Genomic DNA, 22679 nt, shown 5'->3' with positions numbered 1-22679 from the left:
CCTTTCACTTAACCAGACCCATAACCTGTCACTGGACACCAGCATATGCTATTCATCACAGCCACAGCCCATAAAACAAACAGATGTAGCATGAAATGGTGCCTTGTTTTTGTGAACTTAAAGACTGTCATACAGAAGTGTCTGGAAAAATAAACCCCACAATAAGACACCAGAGGAAAGAGTCACCCTCTACTGGCCCTCTCTAACACCACATCCAGAATCTGATCTCTCATCCAAGGACTGACCAATCCTAACTCATCCCAACAGCAGTGGGATGCAAGGTGGTATGGCTGCTAGTTTGTTGTTGTTGTGTATCTTCTCAAGTATTAATTGACATGTTTTTCTGTGAGATTTTCTCCCGATCGTTGATTGAAGTGTGCAGATGTCACCCTAATTTCCCATTATGCTGTTTGCTGAGTGCAATATGTTTACCTAGCCTTATCTTCAGGGGTCATTGAATTATAGAGTGGTTCTACAATAGGTCTTCTTTATAATTAGGTTAAGAGTAATGGTTTTGACTGAATCACAGTTTCCTCTGGCCTCTGTGGTATCAAACGCTGAATAAAATGCAGAGGGGCTGAATAATTTTGTGGCCTGACAGATGCCACAACTCATGACCTACCATGTCTTCATGGAAGATCTATTTTTATTGCAAATGCCACGATTCTATGTCACATATTGAATGTTGATAGCGTAAAGGCTGAATCAATCTGAGCATTTTAAAGTCAATGAAAGTGAGCTGGAATGAGCTGGCTGGAACTCATGTGGAGAGCTGACTTGCCTCTGCTTGCGTAAGAGCCTGGAACAATTATACCTCTTTGTCTGTGTGGCATATGCTCCCGCCAAGTGGACATGAATGAACTCCTTGGGTGCCGATTGAAGTGCGCTTCCCATTTTGCTCAGTTTAATAGATTTTTCTGGATTTTAAATTGAAAACCAAACTTACCCAGGCTGATGTGTATTTGTGTGGATATTTTGTGATTTGTCTAGCACGCTGCTCTCGCTGCCGAACAATGATTCTGAACATTACATTAAATGTTGATTGGCCCAGGCAGGAGCTATGACATATTAACCAAACCAAAATGTTTTCCTCCAAATACAGACGCACAGTTGTCACTTTATTTAATTCAATTCAATTTATTTGGGTAACAGACATATACAACAAAATGTACAATGTGAATCACGACAATATAACTTCAAAGGATATGAATTTAAACGGTTGTTTCCAAAGTGGTCCTCAATGGTAAAAATCAATAACACATATAATGATTAAAAGGAAAGTCAAAATTACAAAGAACCATAAATACATATATTTACATTGACATCCTAGAAAGTGGCACTATTCACTGCACTTTTCCCTAACCTTAAAAATCGACCATATTAATTTCACATTTCGACCTTAAAAAACAATCTATTGATTGCACGACAGCAATCACTCAAATAAATACACCTGACCAGCACTAGGGGGCACAAGCGGCACTGGAATGGTGCCTCTTAGACAACCTTGTCCAAAAGAAAACATTTGCCTGCTTTTTAAAGCGATTTCAAATTTTTCCAAGGGGAAACTATTCCACAGACAAATAACTGTATAAAAAAACATGCTCCACGCGGTACTGTTTATCCTTGGGATTTTACAAGACATAACACTACCTCTGGTATTGTAACTGGGATGGTAGTAGACAATATCAATGTGGTTTTTCATATACCCTGGGGCACAATCATTTAAGATGTCGAACATATGATTAAGTTTAAGTTGGTCCACTGGACTACAAAGGCAACAAGCCCACCTCCCGGAACTCCTGTACTCTTACAGTTGAAGTCGAAAGTTTATATACACTTAGGTTGGAGTCATTAACTCGTTTTTCAACCACTCCACAAATTTCTTGTTAACAAACTATAGTTTTGGCAGTCGGTTAGGACATCTACTTTTTCCAACAATTGTTTACAGACAGATTATTTCACTTATAGTTCACTGTATCATAATTCCAGTGGATCAGAAGTTTACATACACTAAGTTGACTGTGCCTTTAAACAGCTTGGAAAATTCAAGAAAGTTATTTCATGGCTTTAGAAGCTTCTGATAGGCTAATTTACATAATTTGAGTCAATTGGAGGTGTACCTGTGGATGTATTTCAAAGATTTATAAATTGATTTGCATTTTAATGAGGGAAATAAGTATTTGACCCCCTCTCAATCAGAAAGATTTCTGGCTCCCAGGTGTCTTTTATACAGGTAACGAGCTGAGATTAGATGCACACTCTTAAAGGGAGCGCTCCTAATCGCAGCTTGTTACCTGTAAAAAATTGTTACCTCAATCAATCAGATTCCAAACTCTCCACCATGGCCAAGACCAAAGAGCTCTCCAAGGATGTCAGGGACAAGATTGTAGACCTACACAAGGCTGGAATGGGCTACAAGACCATCGCCAAGCAGCTTGGTGAGAAGGTGACAACATTTGGTGCGATTATTCGCAAATGGAAGAAACACAAAAGAACTGTCAATCTCCCTCGGCCTGGGGCTCCATGCAAGATCTCACCTCGTGGGGTTGCAGTGATCATGAGAACGGTGAGGAATCAGCCCAGAACTACACGGGAGGATCTCATCAATGATCTCAAGGCAGCTGGGACCATAGTCACCAAGAAAACAATTGGTAACACACTACGCTGTGAAGGACTGAAATCCTGCAGCGCCCGCAAGGTCCCCCTGCTCAAGAATACATATACATGCCCATCTGAAGTTTGCCAATGAACATCTGAATGATTCAGAGGACAACTGGGTGAAAGTGTTGTGGTCAGATGAGACCAAAATGGAGCTCTTTGGCATCAACTCAACTCGCCGTGTTTGGAGGAGGACGAATGCTGCCTATGACCCCAAGAACACCATCTCCACCGTCCGACATGGAGGTGGAAACATTATGCTTTGGGGGTTGTTTTTCTGCTAAGTGGACAGGACAACTTCACCGCATCAAAGGGACGATGGACGGAGCCATGTACCGTCAAATCTTGGGTGAGATCCTCCTTCCCTCAGCCAGGGCATTGAAAATGGGTCGTGGATGGGTATTCCAGCATGACAATGACCCAAAACACACGGCCAAGGCAACAAAGGAGTGGCTCAAGAAGAAGCACATTAAGGTCCTGGAGTGGCCTAGCCAGTCTCCAGACCTTAATCCCATAGAAAATCTGTGGAGGGAGCTGAAGGTTCGAGTTGCCAAACGTCAGCCTCGAAACCTTAATGACTTGGAGAAGATCTGCAAAGAGGAGTGGGAAAAAATCCCTCCTGAGATGTGTGCAAACCTGGTGGCCAACTACAAGAAACGTCTGACCTCTGTGATTGCCAACAAGGGTTTTGCCACCAAGTACTAAATCATGTTTTGCAGAGGGGTCAAATACTTATTTCCCTCATTAAAATGCAAATCATTTTATAACATTTTTGACATGCGTTTTTCTGGATTTTTGTTGTTGTTATTCTGTCTCTCACTGTTCAAATAAACCTAACATTAAAATTATAGACTGATAATTTCTTTGTAAGTGGGCAAACGTACAAAATCAGCAGGGGATCAAATACTTTTTTCCCCACTGTACCTTTGCTGATCTTCATCGGAATGCACTCCCAGTTCTCCCACTTCCACAAGAAATTGTATTTTTGTTCGATAAACTCCATATTTATGTCCAAATACCTCCTTTTGTTCGCGCGTTCAGATCACTATCCAAAGGCAAAATGCGCGAGAGACGAAAAGTCAAAATGTTCCATTACCGTCCGCAGAAACATGTCAAACGATGTTTACAATCAATCCTTAGGGTCTTTTTAACATAAATATTCGATAATATTCCAACCGGACAATAGCATATTCATTACAGAGGAAAAAGCAGGAGTGGCGTGCCTGCATGCTCGCGCAGTAAACAACTCCTTGGTCTCAGGCAGTCCACTGATTGACTGGGCTCTTATTCTCTGCCCAGTAACAGTAGAAGCATGAAACAAGGTTCTAAAGACTGTTGACATCTAGTGGAAGCCTTAGGAAGTGCAATATGACCCCACAGACACTGTAGTTTGGATAGGGATTAGATAGAAAAACTATAACCCTCAGATTTCCCACTTCCTGGTTGGATTTTTCTCAGGTTATTGCCTGCCATATGAGTTCTGTTATACTCACAGATATCATTCAAACAGTTTTAGATACTTCAGAGTGTTTTCTATCCAAATCTACTAATAATATGCAAATATTTGACTCTGCGCCCGAGTAGCAGGCAGTTTACTTTGGGCACGCTTTTCATCCGAACGTGAAAATACTGCCCCCAGGTTTTAAAATAAAGTGGTGATCCTAACTGCCATTAGGTACCGAGATGAGATCCTCAGACCCCTTGTGAGACCATATGCTGGTGCGGTTGGCCCTGGGTTCCTCCTAATGCAAGACAATGCTAGACCTCATGTGGCTGGAGTGTGTCAGCAGTTCCTGCAAGAGGAAGGCATTGATGCTATGGACTGGCCCGCCCGTTCCCCAGACCTGAATCCAATTGAGCACATCTGGGATATCATGTCTCGCTCCATCCACCAACGCCACGTTGCACCACAGACTGTCCAGGAGTTGGCAGATGCTTTAGTCCAGGTCTGGGAAGAGATCCCTCAGGAGACCATCCGCCACCTCATCAGGAGCATGCCCAGGCGTTGTAGGGAGGTCATACAGGCACGTGGAGGCCACACACACTACTGAGCCTCATTTTGACTTGTTTTAAGGACATTACATCAAAGTTGGATCAGCCTGTAGTGTGGTTTTCCACTTTAATTTTGAGTGTGACTCCAAATCAAGACCTCCATGGGTTGATAAATTGGAATTCCATTGATTATTTTTGTGTGATTTTGTTGTCAGCACATTCAACTATGTAAAGAAAAAAGTATTTAATAAGATTATTTCTTTCATTCAGATCTAGGGTGTGTTGTTTAAGTGTTCCCTTTATTTTTTTGAGCAGTATATAAGCTTCTTGTCTCAACCTTGATTCAGTGTCATTTTTATTATGCCTGCTCTGCTTGGTATATTGGGCTATCAAAACAGCTGAAAATGAGAATGCAGGTCATGCAAAATAATGTTATCAGGTATATGCTGAATGTCCCCCTATGTCCCACATACAGTTGAAGTCTGAAGTTTACATACACCTTAGCCAAATACATTTAAACTCAGTTTTTCACAATTCCTGACATGTAATCCTAGTAAAAATGCCCTGTCTTAGGTCAGTCAGGCTACCTCTGGCGAGCACATGGAGGGCTGTGCGGCCCCCCAAAGAAATGCCACCCCACACCATGACTGACCCACCGCCAAACCGGTCATGCTGGAGGATGTTGCAGGCAGCAGAACATTCTCCACGGCGTCTCCAGACTCTGTCATGTCTGTCACGTGCTCAGTGTGAACCAGCTTTCATCTGTGAAGAGCACAGGGCGCCAGTGGCGAATTTACCAATCTTGGTGTTCTCTGGCAAATGCCAAACGTCCTGCACAGTGTTGGGCTGTAAGCACAACCCCCACCTGTGGACGTCGGGCCCTCATACCACCCTCATGGAGTCTGTTTCTGACCGTTTGAGCAGACACATGCATATTTGTGGCCTGCTGGAGGTCATTTTGCAGGGCTCTGGCAGTGCTTCTCCTGCTCCTCCTTGCACAAAGGCAGAGGTAGCGGTCCTGCTACTGGGTTGTTGCCCTCCTACGGCCTCCTCCACGTCTCCTGATGTACTGGCCTGTCTCCTGGTAGCGCCTCCATGCTCTGGACACTACGCTGACAGACACAGCAAACCTTCTTGCCACAGCTCGCATTGATGTGCCATCCTGGATGAGCTGCACTACCTGAGCCACTTGTGTGGGTTGTAGACTACGTCTCATGCTACCACTAGAGTGAAAGCACCGCCAGCATTCAAAAGTGACCAAAACATCAGCCAGGAAGCATAGGAACTGAGAAGTGGTCTGTGGTCCCCACCTGCAGAACCACTCCTTTTTGGGGGGTGTCTTGCTAATTGCCTATAATTTCCACCTGTTGTCTATTCCATTTGCACAACAGCATGTGAAATGTATTGTCAATCAGTGTTGCTTCCTAAGTGGACAGTTTGATTTCACAGAAGTGTGATTGACTTGGAGTTACATTGTGTTGTTTAAGTGTTCCCTTTATTTTTTTGAGCAGTGTATAAACATTTACATTTGTTAAAATTTTACAAATAATTTTAACAGCTATCAGGTCAACAGAAAGGGATTGATCTAGGAATACACCAAGATAAGTTAAACTTGTCTTTGATTCAATCTCTTTGCCTGCACAGTTTACCTTTATCTTGTCAGCCCCAAGCAAACTAAGTTTTGTTCCAAACGAAATTGATTCTGTTTTCCCCAAATGTAGCGACAATTTGTTGTCAGTCAACCAATGTCTAACAGAATGCAATTTCTTACCCAGGGTCTCTTCTATGTAAGCCATATCCTTCCCTGATACCAGTAAGGCTGAGTCATCAGCATAAAGCAGGACTTTGCACTTTACTGTATCTGTATTGGCGACATGACATGGCAATTTCGATATTTATATATTGTGTGTGTGTGTGTGTGTGTGTGTGTTTGGGGGGGGGGTATTCACTTATTAAGACATACACTGAGTGTACAAAACAGTAGCAACACCTGCTATTTCCATGACAGACTGACCAGGTGAATCCAGGGGAAAGCTATGATCCCTTATTGATGTCACTTGTTAAATCCAGTCAGTGTACATGAATGGAAGGAGACAGGATAAAGAAGGATTTTTAAGCCTTGAGACATGGATTGAATATGTGTGCCATTCAGAACATAAACGGACAAGACAAAAGGTTTAAGTGCCTTTGAACGGGGTAAGGTAGTAGGTGCCAGGCACACCGGTTTGTGTGTTTCAAGAACTGCAACGCTGCTGGGTTTTTCCACGTTGAACAGTTTCCCGTGTGTATCAAGAATGGTTCACCACCGAAGGACATCCAGCCAACTTTACACAACTGTGGGAAGCATTGGAGTCAACATGGGCCAGAATCCCTGTGGAACACTTTCGACACCTTGTAAAGTCCATGCCCCGATGAATTGAGGCTGTTCTGAAGGCAATAGGGGCTACCACTCAATATTAGACTCAGTGTAGATACCATATAGGGGCTGAAAAATGTCCAGAGGGCACATACTGTTGACCTCAATATGGTAAAGTCATGAGATGATAATCCAGTCCTACTTTTAGAAGTTCAATGCACAATTTATTTCACAACATAATAATAACATATTATGTTGCAAACCTAATTCACTTCTCAAAATAATATGTTCAACATGACATTAGAAGAAGAAAAGCTCATGCAAAGAAGAGTATTCATGAAAATATTGATTTGGGGGCTTTGGCAAAAGAGGTGTCACCACACAATTAACATAGCAACAGGAGTTTGCTCCTATTATGTGCCTGCTGCGTCTGATGCACACAAACAACACTGTTTGTTTACAAGGCCTTGGTAACTTCAGATTTCTTGATACATGGCAGTGATGTTTTTAACCTGTGGTGTATTATATATTATGCCTTTTTCAAGTATTTGTCAGAAATATTACTCACATTAGTTATGTCACAAACTAAAGAAACTTTAGCTGTATATAGGCTATACTAGTAGAAATTGGCATATGGTTTATATAAACTGAAAACATGACACCTTATCTGTGCACTGTTCCCCTGGGTATAGAAGTGCGTCACAAACAAATATCCATAATCAAGCTAATCTCAGAGCTTCAGGGATCATCATTGGATGATCCTCCTTTTATCATTCAGAACCCATCTCCTCAAAGAGATTAATTCAAAAATAAGCCAGCGAGAACATGTTTTAAACTCAAAGGGGCGGTTTCCCACACACATATTAAGCCTAGTAATGGACTAAGAAGCACTTTTAATGGCGAATATCCATTGAACAAGCATTTTAGTCTAGGACTAGGCTTAATCTGTGTCCGGCAAACCAGCCCTAAATTCTGTACAAAATGTAGCACAACTTACTGTCCATGGTGGGCTATTTACTGAAGAACCTCTGAAAATATAACTAACTTTCTTGACCATCAGATTACGTTTTGTTACTTGTAATAAAAATGTGTAATCAGATAATATAATAAAATATTATACTGCCCCTGGCTGTACTCTGTGCACTAGCAAAGACCACAAGAGCAAAAATAATTCTGAAGGGCATTTGCTGAGACAATTTTGACAGCGTAATGGGCTTCTTACGTAGGTTATTATTTCTCTTACGTATATAAGGAGATCAATGCTCAAGGCGGAGCAATTCAATATCAATGAGAATACAAACACTGAAGAGCAAACGAAAGGAGGCAAAACTGCAGGGATTGGTCAATTGAGTTGAAATAGGAAACAACTTCGCGCGCTCGTAAAGCACTTCTCCAGATCAGGACCATGGAGAGCTCTAAACTGTGGACGAGAGCGGTAGTTTGTACAGCGCTGCTGTCCATCCTATGTGGTGCTGAAAGGAGCGACTCAGAAATTGAAGTGGATTTGGAAACGAGAAACATTCACGACTTCTATCCACAAAATCCGAATCTAACGAACGAAAAACGTCTTGTAAGTCTAGCTATATTGTTTGTAAACTGTATGCATGAATGCTTATGTACGCGGGTAGCTTTTGGAATTTACATTCGACTACCTCGATAAATGAAGAGTAGGCTAAATGATGCTATATACAAAATAAAAAGCACATTGTTCTTGAGAACGTGAATGGTGTTTTAGGTTTGTTGGTCAAAATGTGAATATTGACTCAAGGAACTGTAGTAACGCGACACAATGACAAGAGAGCACTTCAAGCTCTGACAGTATATTTTAATTGTGTATTTCCTACTGTTTCCATAGCTTGGAGCTCTACACGAAGTTCTCAAAAAACTGCAGACCAAAAGAATTAATCCATGGGAAAAGAAATTTGGACAAGTTCCCACTGTAAGATTTTACACTCTTTCTCTGTTCAGAGAAGGTATTACTCTTTTTAAATGACGATTAATTACCAAATGCAGAATGACAAGACAGTTTTATTTTATTATGGTCCAGTGTTCTTAATGTAAGTAGTCTTAACTAGGCTATTGGAAGTTCCTCAAACATGTCGTTGGATTATTTAATACATGCGTGGTGTTTCGAAACGATTTACAGGATTGTAACCTACAGTATCCTCATTGTTTTCATTAATCTTTTTCAGTGCGACGTGGGGGAGCATTGCGCAGTGAGGAAAGGCGCTCGAATCGGCAAAATGTGCGACTGTCCACGGGGAGCGTTCTGCAACTTCTTTCTGTTGAAGTGCTTGTGAATGGAGGTTTATTGGATTCAATCCCCTATCATTGTGTTATTTAAAAGAGGGATAATAATGTAACATATGTCATTATTTTTATGAATATTTTTCAAATACAGGCGGACTATAATTGTCAATGTTATGGTGGGACCACCAATTAGATAATGGTACATCCTATCGTTTCCTGGAGTTAGATTAAACATTTTTGTCACCTAAGTGTTACTGAGCTCTCTATATTGTGCAATAAAGTGTGTCACAACTTCTTTCGTAATCAGTATTTTTGGTCTCGGAATTCTCTTTTTCTAGTTAAATATTTGTGCAATAGAATGTATTAATAAATGCATGATGAAGCCTCTTATTAAAAGGTTAGTTAAGATTAGTAAATGTGTTAATATGCTGTTCTCATGATACAAATATCCTATTGAGAATTTCAACAACTGTACCTCAAAACCACTCGAACTTCAATTTCATGACACGTTTCTTTTCACAGTATAACAAAAACGTACATGTTAGAGGTGATGAATTAGGGAAATTAAGGCGTATTAAAGCAGTCTTCAGCCAGGGTGCAAGCTGGAGAACTAATTTAGTGAAAATTAGTCAGGATCACACTTGGTTGGATCTAAAACTGTACTTCAATTACACACTTTAATTATAGTCATGTTTTTCCATAAACTATATTACAAATGTAACTTGTTCCAAACAGTTAAGTCATTCCATCTTCACATAAGTAGGAAAACAAAATATAAAGATGCCATTTGATCTCAGAGGGAAATGACAGTTTCAAATTTGACTGAATGGGTCAAAGGGAATGTTTGTTCTAATAGACTCAATCAACACTCAAGATCTCTAAAATGTTAAGTCATGTAAATCGCACACCGGACTCACAATGGTGTTGTAGTCGTGAGTGTGTAATACTAGAAGTATAGTGCATTCAGAAAGTATTCAAAAACCTTGACTTTTTCCACATTTCATTACGTTATAGCCTTATTCTAAAATTGATTAAATATTGAATTTGTTTCATCCATCTACACACAATACCCCCATAATACCAAAAACAGGTTTTTAGAAATTGTATTCAGACCCTTTGCTATGAGACTTGAAATTGAGCTCAGGTACATCCTGTTTCCATTGATCATCCTTGATATTTCTACAACTTGATTGGAGTCCAACTGTGGTAAATTCAAGTGATTGGACGTGATTTGGAAAGGCACACACCTGTCTATATAAGGTCCCACAGTTGACAGTGCATGTCAGAGCAAAAACCAAGCCATGAGGTCGAAAGAATTGTCCGTAGAGCTCCGAGACAGGATTGTGTCAAGGCACAGTGAAGTGTACCAAAACATTTCTGCAGCATTGAAGGTCCAAGAACACAGTGGCCTCAATCATTCTTAAATGGAATAAGTTTGGAACCACCAACCCTTCCAAAAGCTGGCCGCCCGGCCAAACTGAGCAATCAGAGGAGAAGGGCCTTGGTCAGGGTGGTGAACAAGAAACCGATGGTCATTTACAGAGCTCCAGAGTTCCTGTGGACTGGAAGACTAGTCAGGATCGAGGGAAAGTAGAGATCCTTGATGAAAAACTGTTCCAGAGCGCTCAGGACCTGATTGGGGCGAAGGTTCACCTTCCAACAGGACAACGACCCTAAGCCCACATCCAAGACAACACAGCAGTGACTTCGGGACAAGTCCAGGGTTCCCACACCTTCTTAAACATCAAATTCAAGGACCCAACATGGCATAGTTTGAGACACGAATCAAGGTTAATTACTGTTACAACACTGATCATTTTTATAATGAGAACTAGCAGGCTTTACAAAAGCTCACAGACAACAATTAAAAAGAGAAAGAGGCTTGAATGTGTAAACACTTCTCAATTGTGCTGTGTTACAATGATGGCAGACTACGTGGTCTCTTGCCTTCTCTAACACAGCAAAACAATATATTGTTTAAGTTGAGCGATAGAGACAGACTTATTTACGAGTTGAAGAGCTAAGTAACTCCTCGTTTATTTAATTAGTACTAGCTTAACACAAAACATGTCGCAGAGCAAAAACATGACCTTGTTTTTCCATGAACATGACTAAATAAATAGGGAAATAAAAAACACATGGCCATAAATAAAATGTTTTGCTACAATAAAAGATTAGATGAAAATCTAAATAAATATAACATTTCCCCAACCATTGTGTTCTGGGGTTGTTGGCCTTTTTGGTTCAATTGCTTTTATTTATTTTTTATTGCTTACTCATTGAGTAGTGTTTTGCCCTTTCTCAAACTGTTAAAACAGTGCCCAACCCTTGCTTTTTGCTGCTATGCCCCTTCGTTTGCTTTTCAGGTCATTACATTTTTCGTTGACTAGTGTTTCTATTTCAGCGGCAATAAGAGTGAGGTTGCCTGTGCTGTCCTCTTTGAGTGCAAATTTGTCTGCTGAGGTCTCGAGAGCATTTGTCATCTGTCAGTCTTCTTTTCTTCCCTTTAAGTTAACCTATTTCATCTATAAAGGTCTTTTCTCTTTCTGTTTTTTTGCTCATCCATTCTTCTCTGTCTCTGTTCTTCTTGATGTGTCACATACCTCTGCCTTGCAGATGCCACTGACATAAGCGGCGGTCTGTCAATGCACACATTATGTATGCCACCCACAGCTCTTATGTGGTCAACTATACATCTCTGTGCTACATATGAATCTTCTTTCAAGTTCTCCACTTCAATCTACTGATTGATGGAGAATCCGCGCTCTACTGAGGCTTGCCTGTGTGACAGTAAGAGGAGTTGGCGGCAAAGTCTCCATAGATTTATGAGCTCTTTGTCCTTTGACATATACTCATGTAAAAATGTGTCCAAGCTGTCTTGGACAGGATCAAAGTTGACAAACTTGAGTGTTGGGCCTGGACAATGTCATCAATAAAATGTGAGTATTGCCGAATGATGTCACCACAATCTTCTTCCTTCACCCGATGACTATTTACAAGGTAGGTCAGGGCCTTCTTCAATTTTGCTGTACACAGCATCTTTCCATTTGTGCCTGCCATTTCCCTTGGATCCAAGAAAGAAAGATGTGAGAACAGAGTACTTCAATGGAAATGTCTCAATGAGTTTGTAAACAGTTGAGCATACACTTCTTGCAAGCGATTTTGAAGTCCAGCAATGCTTTCTGTCCAATTCTCTTCCCTGCGGACAAGTCTCTCACAATTCTTTGAGTAACAAAGCCGAAGTCGACATGTGAGGAGTCGATGTGATTGGATGACTGTCTCACCTCGACATCAATACATTTTAGAGGGGTCTTCGCTTCTTTCATGAGGTCTGGCTTAATTAATCTGCTCATCAAGCTCTTAAGCAGCTTGAACAAGTCTGTAGAGAGAAATGGCACCATGGGCTTATCGGTCTGGTAGCGTGTGAGGAATGGTGTCACTTCTTTGCTCACTGACAAGGTGAAATTCAGTTTTGCTGTCATGGGAGGGTCCTTAACAGCCTCCTGAATCACCTCAAAGGACTTTGTGCCTGTATTTGAACCTCTCTTCTCTACAGCCTTCACATATGTTGCCATATGGGGTAAAAACTCTAAAGCTCTTTCAAGCACGGGCCCATTTTCAACCCACCGTGTCTTGCAAAACTTACGTAGTATTGGGGGAATCTGATGAACCAATGATGTTAAAGTAGTCCTCCCTGCGGGCTGGAGTATCCTTCAGAAGTTGGTACATAGCATGCAGTACACTGTCGACTTTCCACTGTCTCTTCCACTCCCTTCTGAAATGCTCCATGTACAATATGGAGACTGTAACTGCCAATGTTTATAAGGTGTACATCAAAACCTTTGAGTAAAATGACCAATTTACATTTGGTCCATCCATGGAGATCTGAACCATGTTTTTCTTTGGTAGATCTTCGGTGCTCTTCTCATAGACAGCTTTAAGGTCCAACGCAGTCGGACCCACAAATGCACAAATGTAGAATCATAAAATCTCGTCACAACTTTGTCCTCATCCCATAAACGGACATGAAAGTCACACTGCTTTGACTGTGTTTTTCTGTTAAGGCTCTCATCAAAGAGAAGTACATAGTCCTCCTCCCCAGCAAACAGTTTTTTAGACAAGTGCTTGAAATCAGGAGCCAAGCCATGTGTGCACATATAGCTGGAAGTTGTTGCACCGCATGCTGAGGTCTTGGCTATTGCACTGTCTGGGAACATCTGAGAACAGCACACCTAAGGAGTAAAAAAAAAAAAAAACAGTTTAAATCAAACAAACACGTATTTCTGTTTCTAGCCTGTGTGTTAGAGAGAGAATATGAAATATGAAAACAAACATAACATGTTCATAAAAATAATGTAATGTTACAGGTGACAGTTTAAACAATGCTAACGTTTCAGCTAACGTTAGCAAACTGACATTTATTTCAAATGTTCACTGTCCAGCTCTGCTTGCCGCAAGTTGGCTAACGTAACGTTAACAACTTAGCTAACGTTAGCTAGCTAGCACGATAGGTCTGATTGTTGGAGAATTGAGACTTCTAGATAACGTTAGCTAACATAGCAAACGTTAATTTGACCGAATAATTCTGTAACGTTAAAAGTTAATTTACCCAACCACGAAGAGGCGGAATAATCTAGCTAACTAATTAACGTTAGTAACTAAGTGTGGTTGTTATATTCCTTTCTACATGTTACCAGGGGTAGGACATAACCACTTTTAACTTGCCGTCATGTGACGCTTCAGCAGCATGGCTCTGCATCGGGCCATATGGATGTCCCGCGGATCTATAACAAGCCAGTCTTTGCAAATGTCTTTGGAGAGCCACGAGTCCAGGAATTGACATTTTCCAGGCATAGTTAAGGCTCGCTTAACGTTAGCTTTCTCACTTACTTGCCGCTGTTTAACCTGCGTCATTTAACTTCAATCAATCATGCACGTGACCGTCGCACTTTCTCCGGGCAGGTGGCGCGTGAAACAAGGACACAAACCGCGAAAGAAACAGAGAGCGGAACGTAGCCTATTACTGACGTAAAAAAAAAAAAATCTAATAACTGCAACTTCTGTTCTTGCACAAAATGTATACATTCAAGCACTTTCAATGACCCATGTCTATTTTTAAAAACTTACGGCCTTAATTTTTTTCTTTCAAATTCACAAACTTTCAAGGACCCGTGGGAACCCTGGACAAGTGTAAAAAATGTCCTTGCATGGCCCAGCCAGAGCCCAGACTTGAACCTGATCGAACATCTCAAGACCTGCAAATAGCTCAGCAGCGATGCTCCCCATCCAACCTGACAGAGCTTGCGAGAATCTGCAGAGGTATGGGAGAAACTCCCAATACAGGAGTGCCAAGCTTGTAGCGTCATACCAAAGGCTTGAGGCTGTAATCACTGCCAAAGGCACTTCAACAAAGTACTGAGTAAAGGGTCTGAATACTTATGTAAATGTAATATTTTAATACATTTGCAAACACTTATAAAAACCTGTTTTTGCTTTGTCATTATGTGGGTATTGTGTGTAGACTGAAGAGGGAAAAAAACAATTGAATCCACTTTAGAATAAGGCTGTAATGTAACAAAATGTGGAAAAAGTTGTGGGCTCTGAATACTTTCCGAATGCTCTATAGTATAGGAACCAAACTTTATTGCACAAAGCCTGAAATTACAGTATAACTGAGTCAAGGACTTGAGGACCAAGCGCTTATCCAACTCAAATTTCCATCAACCTAGCATACCCAATTAAGAATCACTCATACGTATCTACTTGTTCTAAACAGCAAAACCACTAGGAGACTCATTGCTTTTTTTGTACATTTTGTATTTATTTAGAGATATATTACAAATGCCTAGACTCCTCTGGGTGTCTTGAAGTTCATTCCGACAGTTGGCTGGGTGACCTGCAGGTTGGACAGACTGCCGAAGTCCTAGAGGAAAGAGAAAGCCAAAATTCAATTTCACCACCAAGTAACCACCAGAATACACCACAAGTTCATGCTAACGATGTAAATCACAGGAAGCCTGGTCTCATATCGGTGAGTAGTTTCACCCTGAAGTTAAGATTGTGGAGGATGTAGAATATGTTTGAAAGATACAGGGTTTGACAGGACACGGTATTCCAACAAACACAGGAAAAATTTTCAAAGTCACTGTTCCTGTACTATTAATGACTATGGCAAGTCATGCCATAGTAGTCACTTTCGATACAGGGTTTAAGCCATGGCGTTATCTTAAGGCTAAACATACACAAAAGTATGTGGACACCCCTTCAAATGAATTGATTTGGCTATTTCAGCCACACCCTTTGCTGACTGGTGTATAAAATTGAGTACACAGCCATGCAATCTCCATAGACAAACAGTGGCAGTAGAATGTCCTTACTGAACCGAGCTCAGTGACTTTCAACATGGCACCATCATTGGATGCCACCTTTCCAACAAGTCAGTTTGTCAAATTTCTGCCCTACTAGAGCTGCCCCTGTAAACTAAGTGCTGTTTCTGTGAAGTGGAAATGTCTAAGAGCAAAAACGGCTTAGTCGCGAAGTGGTAGGCCACACAAGCTCACAGAACAGGACTGCCGAAGCTTGTTAAAAAAGTATTAAAAAAAAAAAATCTCCTGTCCTCGGTTGCAACACTCACTACAGAGTTCCAAACTACCTCTGGAAGCAACATCAGCACAATAACTGTTCGTCGGGAGCTTCATGAAATGGGTTTCCATGGCCGAGCAGCCGCACACAAGCCTAAAATCACCTTGCGCAATGCCTAGCGTCGACTTGAGTGGTGTAAAGCTCGCCGCCAATTTGACCCTGGAGCAGTGGAAAAGCGTTCTCTGGAGTGACGAATCATGCTTCACCATCTGGCAGTCCGATGGACGAATCTGGGTTTGGCGGATGCCAGGAGAAGGCTAAATGCCCGAATGCATTGTGCCAACTGTAAAGTCTGGTGGAGGAGGAATAATGGTCTGGGGCTGTTTTTCATGGTTCGGGCTAGGCCCCTTAGTTCCAGTGAAGGGAAATCTTAACACTACAGCAAACAATGACATCCTAGACGATTCTGTGCTTACAACTTTGTGGCAACCGTTTGGGGAAGGCCCTTTTCTGTTTCAGCATGACAAAGCGAGTTCCATACACAAGCAGGTGTCCACATACTTTGGATCAGGTAGTGGTTATTCATCACGAAGACACCAAACGTAACTGCCTGTGAGGGACTTACCAGTAGTTTGAGCATCTCCTTGGTGTCAGGGTCCACCTCTATGATTTCCTGGTCAAGAGCAGAAACCTGGAAACAGAAAAGATGGAGTGGTAATGCATCATGTCAACACTGTCCAAACACATTAGTAATAGTGTGCATAGTAAACTGGCAACAGTTAAATAGATAAATTCAACAGAGCTTACAGCAGTTACTGGCTGCCTGGGGCAATGTTTACAGGCCTGACAACTTTGTAGAGTACCAGACGTGCGCGGCAAATTGGAGATTCAACTCGCACGCGCCAAATTGGGATTTTCTTTCCCCCCGCACGCTCGTTGTTCATGAGTCTGATCGCAATCATAAAATAGTATCAAATCAAGTCTATATAAGGTTGGAATACTTTCTTGACCGCATTCCATTCACACATATGTAAAACTCACTAACAAGTTCTAATTAGAAAGAACACACCAAGGGCCTTAATTCTTGGAGTTTTATTTTATTAATTAAAACAAATAACAAGTTATTTGTTTAGGTTTCAAAATGTAGAAATGTCTTTTCCACAATAGATTTTTTTTTTTACTCTGATATGACAAATGTTTGAAGCAGAGCAAATAAACATATTCATAAAAACGAAAAAGCTATGATAGGAAACAGTGGGTGAGAACAAATCTTCTAGAGACCTTCAAATGTTCAGGAAATTATTTCCTCAACACATTTGCCTGGTAGCTAGCAGATTTAGCCTTCTGCAACAGGATATCAGGGTAGACTTCTCTGTGGCAAACAGTTCCTCTGGCAACCATTGAAACCTTCTTGGTAATGAGGACTCAGCATGTCTGTACTGAGTGAGGCTCTGTACTGGGTTTTGTTCTTGGAAACGAGACTGAATATTAATTCAGTCTGCACTCAGACGCCATTTAATGCCAAGATGTTTATATTATACTTTTGTAATGCTTTTTGTGACGTGGCTCATAATTACAATCTATCAGGTTGCGTGATCCTCGTAATGTTACGTCGAAAACACAACTAATGGGACGTAGAATTAAATGTATATCACACTCGCACAAATGCAACCAGATATTTTTCATATTTGCATTTATTTTCTTTCACTAGCAAATGCGAGTGAACTGCTGGCACTTTAGAGCCCACTGAATGTCCAGCTTATGTTCGCTAACATTAGCTTGAAACAATTAGTGTTTACCTTTCCACAACACACATAGTCAAAGGGATTTGTCCATGTGTTTACGTACAGCTGACAAACTCAGCATCACAACAAACAGGAGGGGCAGACATGGCGTAGCTACGTTGAATAATGATATATTAACCTACATGTCCGTTGACAACTCCGTACATGTCTGTGTTGCAGCTCGAGAATCGGGATGTTAAATCCACTGAGTAAATATTTTATTAAAATATATATAAAAATAAAATCAGGCCCTATTCATTTCTGCGTACTTTTAACTCGGATCTCGTACCTGGACAAAGAATTGCGTAGTTGGAACACAAAATGCGTGCATGTTGGCAGGTCTGGGTTTACGATGTTACCACATTGTTTGAAAGATACAGGGTTTGACAGGAACCAGAATTCCAACAAACACGGGAAAAGCTTTCAAGATCACTATTCCTGTACTATCAATGACTATGGCAACAGTCATGCCATAGTCACTTTCGATACAGGGCAAATCAAAGAATTTGACTGACTCAAAGATATTTCACATCCCAACTAGACACTGAAGATAACCAATGGCAGCAAATAAAGGATTTAAACGATGACCCAAAGCAGTTTATGGATGCATCTTTACGTGCCTAGGCAAAGTAGAAACATGCATAGCTATAATCATGACTGTTCGGGTATGGAAACAGCAATACAACTCCTTACTGGACAGCAAATCAAACATGCACACATCACGACATGCCTATAGAGCCCATTCAATTGATAAGCACACCACCCAGCTATACATCACAAGCATCAATAAATAATGTGTTTAGTCCATTGCCATCAAGACTCATCAAGAAACATATGCCACTGATTAACCAAACCAACCTATAGTTCAGTTAATGAATACCTTTTTTTGTATGTGTATGCGATGCCTGTGGGAATTGAACCCACAACCTTTGCGGTGCCAGCAAGTATAGATGCACTGTGCTCTGATGCTCAGAAGTGTGGGTGGGGACACTTACCTCTGGGACGTAGTTGTCCCTCCTCTCCCTCTCCTCCTCCTGCAGCTTGATGGAGATGCCTCTGACGGGACCCCTCTGGATGCGCTTCATCAGATGTGTCACATACCTAAGAGCACAAACCAGAATTCAGTTAATTCATGTACAACATCACAATTGTAACAGCATTAGATCAGACAATGGGTTCAAACTAAAATATTTATGCTAGATCACTGAAAACTAGTCTACCATGAGAATTAGGTTTCACTCAAATTTAGGTTGTTGCGGACGAGGAAGATGTTTGAAAGACAGGGTTTGACAGGAAAAGGTATTCCAACAAACATGGGAAAATATTTCAGTCAACTCCCGTAACATCAATGACTATGGCAACAGTTGTGCCATAGTCACTTTCGATACAGGGTTTTAGGTGGCAAACTAGCAATAATCAGCCAGGTCAGGGATATGATAGAATCAATAACGCCCTCCAAGCCATGCTATTAGAAGTAGTGTTTTGAAATCTAACCTGATTGAAGTGCAGCATAGTACATGTTATATGAAACATCTTTCTCTCAGAAGACCTGAGCCCTAGGACCATGCCTCAGGACTACCTGGCCTGATGACTCCTTGCTGTCCCCAGTCCACCTGGCCGTGCTGCTGCTCCAGTTTCAACTGTTCTGCCTGCAGCTATGGAACCCTGACATGTTCACTGGACGTGCTACCTGTCCCAGACCTGCTGTTTTCAACCTCTCTAGAGACAGCAGGAGCGGTAGAGATACTCTGAATGATCAGCTATGAAAAGCCAACTGACATTTACTCCTGAGGTGCTGACCTGTTGCACCCTCGACAACCACTGTGATTATTATTATTTGACCCTGCTGGTCATCTATGAACATTTGAACATCTTGGCCATGTTCTGTTATAATCTCCACCCGGCACAGACAGAAGAGGACTGGCCACCCCTCATGGCCTGGTTCCTCTCTAGGTTCCAGCCTTTCTATGGAGTTTTTCCTAGCCACCGTGCTTCTACACCTGCATTACTTGCTGTTTGGGGGTTTAGGCTAGGTTTCTGTACAGCATTTTGTGGCATCAGCTGATGTAAGAAGGGCTTTATAAATAAATTTGATTGATGAAACATGAAATTAGTGAGATACTTCAGCATTGAAAAAAAGCAAAGGATCCAATTAGCTGACACCGACAACCCAAAATGGCTGCTGTGGCTTCTGCTACCTATCATGAAGGCGAAAAGGGCCGTTTCCAGAAAAACGAGCAGTCATTTCATCTAATCAGTATCACAGTTGGAATAATGGGACAATTCAGAGTACAAAGCATTTCTCATCCATGACTGCGGTACGTTTTCCGAGCCATATCTCGTGCTGGCTCCGTGGTGACTTAATTTAAGAAAACTGTCCAACCCTGTAGTGCAGCTGTGAGCAAGCGTAAGGTGTCGGATCTGCTGGCTGCACCTGAAACTAGACCCAGGAGACTTCCAAATTGAAAACGAAGAAAATATCACCACAGTTGGTTGGAGGTTGCTGTACAGCGTCGTCTACGCAACATCTGCTGCTTGACCTCAGACAAGCTTTATATATGCCGCTGAGGTTCCAGTCCACTTGGCTATTAGAGACAATAAAGCTAAAGAAACCAGACTCACCCAGCGATCTTGTTGCGCAGCTTCTTGCTGGGGATGATAGCGATCTCTTCACACACCCTCTTGTTGGTGTGGAAGTCATTTCCCAGCCGGGTGTAGTACTTCTCAATGATGACCCGGGCGGCTTTTTTTACCGTCTTGGTCCTGACTCGTCCCTGTGGAACAAAGGAGTTGTGCAAATGACTAGGTTATCCTCATGTCCTGAATGATGACAATGGGCTTACATTTTATGAATTTAAAATATCTGAGAGAACCAGGGTTCGGTAGGGACTTAGGACCCATCGAACACGGGAAAGCCCCTCAATTCACTTTTCCTGTACTATCAATGACCTGGCCACTTAAATCAATGCCATAGTCACTTTCGATACAGGGTTCAACGTAAATTACATTTAAAAAGCGGTTGACATTCTAGGAGGTATAAGTACGCCAACGGCTGGCATGACCAGGCAAGCTACATTTTGATCTAACATACAAGGTCGTACCTAATACTAACGAGCTAGCAACTTTGTGCAGACTGGCTACCAACCAACTACCTACCTGCTAGTAAATGGATCTCACGAATAACTACACCGGTGAGTAAGTCAGAAACAATAGGTACCCTACATTGGGAAAACAGACTACCTATGGTTATCTAACTAGTAGGATGATTTCGCAATCAGATAGTTAGCTATGCTAATCAGTATCACGGAACAAAATGTTTTTCTTACAAACAGCTGAAACCAACGTGCAACACCACTAACCACACTGCGGATAATGTGTACAATATTAAAGGCATGGCCAGTTCTCTACTGATTGTAATCAAATCAAAACATGGAAAACGTGGTTGTTCATGTACAGCCAAATGCTAGCATAATGCTTCTTCCGTTAGCATCTCGGAGAAGCCTCCTCATATTGTTCATAAAATCTGCCAGGAAGGGCATCCTAACGCAATATGTCACTGGGATTGAGTAATACATACAACATTTCACTATTCTAGAGATAAATACGATTATGGCTAGTAAAAAACAGAGGATTACGATAGATTTAGAGGGGTTGTAAATGTTGAAGTACCCACCATGTTGAATCGGGCTGGTAGAAGAGGACTTTACAAGCGCTTCAGCGGAAGTATAATAAGAGGGCACGCAGATGTGGGAAACCAAAGGGGAAAGGGTGCCGCCCCCTAGTGGTAGACGAATTCGTAAAAATATATAACCAGACTTGCAGTTCATTACTGTACATTTGGTTTCCCCAGTTGAGTGAAATTATTGCGCATAAGTGCGGCAGTTAGTCTAGCGGTTAAGAGCGTTGGCCAAGTAACCGAAAGGCCGCTGGTTCTATCCCCGAGCTGACTAGGGGAAAAAAGTGTCGATGTGCTCTTCACTAACTAGGCAAGTCAGTTAAGAACAAATTCTTATTTACAATGACGCCCTACCCCGGCCAAACCCTAACCAACGCTGGGCCAATTGTGCGCCGCCCTATGGGACTCCCAATCACGAGAGGTTGTGGTACAGCCTGGAATCAAACCAGGGTCTCTAGTGACGCCTCTAGCACTAAGATGCAGTGCCTTAGCTTAGACCGTTGCGCCGCTCGGGAGTCCACTTAACCCGAATTGCTCCAGGGTCAATGTCAATAATGGCTGACCCCAGGCCATGACTCCACTCTCAGTAGGAATGGGATATGCAAAAAATCATCCAATAAACACTTGTAGCCTGTGTGTGAAATAAGACCTAATTACTATCTATACTGAACAAAAATATAAATGCAACATTTAAAGTGTTGGTCAAATTTTTTATGAGTTGAAATAAAAGATCCCAGAAATGTTCCATATGCACAAAAAACATATGTCTCTAAAATGTTGAGCACAAATTTGTTTACATCCCTGTTAGTGAGCATTTCTCATTTGCCAAGATAATCCATCCGCCTGACAGGTGTGGCATATCAAGAAGCTGATTAAACAGCATGATCATTACACAGGTGCACCTTATGCTGGGGACAACAAAAGGCCACCAAAATGTGCAGTTTTATCACACAACGCAATGCCATATATGTCTCAAGTTTTGATTGACATGATGACTGCAGGAATGTCCAACAGAGCTGTTGCCAGAGTATTTAATGTTAATTCCTCTACCATAAACCGCCTCCAACAAAATTGTAGAGAATTTGGCAGCAGTACATCCAACTGGCCGCACAACAGCAGACCACGTGTAGCCACGACAGCTCAGGAGTATTTCTGTCTGGAATTAAGCCCTTTTGTGGGGAAAAACAAATTCTGATTGGCTGGGCCTGGCTCTCCAGTGGGTGGACCTGGTTCCCAAGTGGGTGGCCGGCCCCTGCCCAGTTATGGGAAATCTATAGATTAGGGCCTAAACAATTTATTTTTAATTGATTGATTCCCTTCTATGAACTGTAACTCAGTAAAATCTTTTAAATTGTTGCATGTTGCGTTTATATTATTCTTC

The 22679-nt window shown here is 41.6% G+C and overlaps 2 protein-coding genes and 4 non-coding genes across 6 annotated transcripts; 1 reads left to right on the top strand and 5 right to left on the bottom strand.

The window, feature by feature from the left end:
• Window positions 1-8285: 8285 nt before the first annotated feature.
• cart2 (cocaine- and amphetamine-regulated transcript 2) lies at window positions 8286-9565 on the top strand. Its single transcript, XM_029757517.1, has 3 exons — window positions 8286-8576; window positions 8862-8945; window positions 9199-9565. The coding sequence occupies exons 1-3, from the start codon at window positions 8412-8414 to the stop codon at window positions 9304-9306; spliced, it is 357 nt and encodes a 118-aa protein (XP_029613377.1). The 5' UTR covers window positions 8286-8411; the 3' UTR covers window positions 9307-9565.
• Window positions 9566-15052: 5487 nt separating this feature from the next.
• Window positions 15053-21313, bottom strand: LOC115197334 (40S ribosomal protein S17). The gene is made up of 5 exons (XM_029758743.1): window positions 21296-21313; window positions 20245-20396; window positions 18618-18723; window positions 16464-16529; window positions 15053-15179 (listed from the first exon to the last, which is right to left on the bottom strand). The coding sequence occupies exons 1-5, from the start codon at window positions 21296-21298 to the stop codon at window positions 15102-15104; spliced, it is 405 nt and encodes a 134-aa protein (XP_029614603.1). The 5' UTR covers window positions 21299-21313; the 3' UTR covers window positions 15053-15101.
• On the bottom strand, window positions 15334-15463 carry LOC115197836 (small nucleolar RNA SNORA71). Its single transcript, XR_003879077.1, has one exon. It is a non-coding gene; the product is annotated as a small nucleolar RNA SNORA71 (small nucleolar RNA).
• On the bottom strand, window positions 17987-18115 carry LOC115197834 (small nucleolar RNA SNORA71). The gene has a single exon (XR_003879075.1). It is a non-coding gene; the product is annotated as a small nucleolar RNA SNORA71 (small nucleolar RNA).
• LOC115197837 (small nucleolar RNA SNORA71) lies at window positions 18892-19014 on the bottom strand. Its single transcript, XR_003879078.1, has one exon. It is a non-coding gene; the product is annotated as a small nucleolar RNA SNORA71 (small nucleolar RNA).
• On the bottom strand, window positions 20483-20613 carry LOC115197835 (small nucleolar RNA SNORA71). Its single transcript, XR_003879076.1, has one exon. It is a non-coding gene; the product is annotated as a small nucleolar RNA SNORA71 (small nucleolar RNA).
• Window positions 21314-22679: the final 1366 nt, after the last annotated feature.

Source organism: Salmo trutta, chromosome 7 (assembly GCF_901001165.1).
Source record: "Salmo trutta chromosome 7, fSalTru1.1, whole genome shotgun sequence".
Classification (NCBI taxonomy): Eukaryota; Metazoa; Chordata; class Actinopteri; order Salmoniformes; family Salmonidae; genus Salmo; species Salmo trutta.
Note: the sequence above shows the minus strand (reverse complement) of the source record. Positions and strands in the feature narration are given on the sequence as shown.

Coding starts and splice junctions, on each gene's coding strand:
- cart2 (XM_029757517.1), top strand. CDS start 8,412: ATGGAGAGCTCTAAACTGTGGACGAGAGCGGTAGTTTGTACAGCGCTG. Junction 8,577..8,861: donor TAACGAACGAAAAACGTCTT/GTAAGTCTAGCT, acceptor CTGTTTCCATAG/CTTGGAGCTCTACACGAAGT. Junction 8,946..9,198: donor AATTTGGACAAGTTCCCACT/GTAAGATTTTAC, acceptor AATCTTTTTCAG/TGCGACGTGGGGGAGCATTG.
- LOC115197334 (XM_029758743.1), bottom strand. Junction 18,724..20,244: donor CTGCGCAACAAGATCGCTGG/GTGAGTCTGGTT, acceptor TTGTGCTCTTAG/GTATGTGACACATCTGATGA. Junction 16,530..18,617: donor GGGACAACTACGTCCCAGAG/GTAAGTGTCCCC, acceptor TTCTGTTTCCAG/GTTTCTGCTCTTGACCAGGA.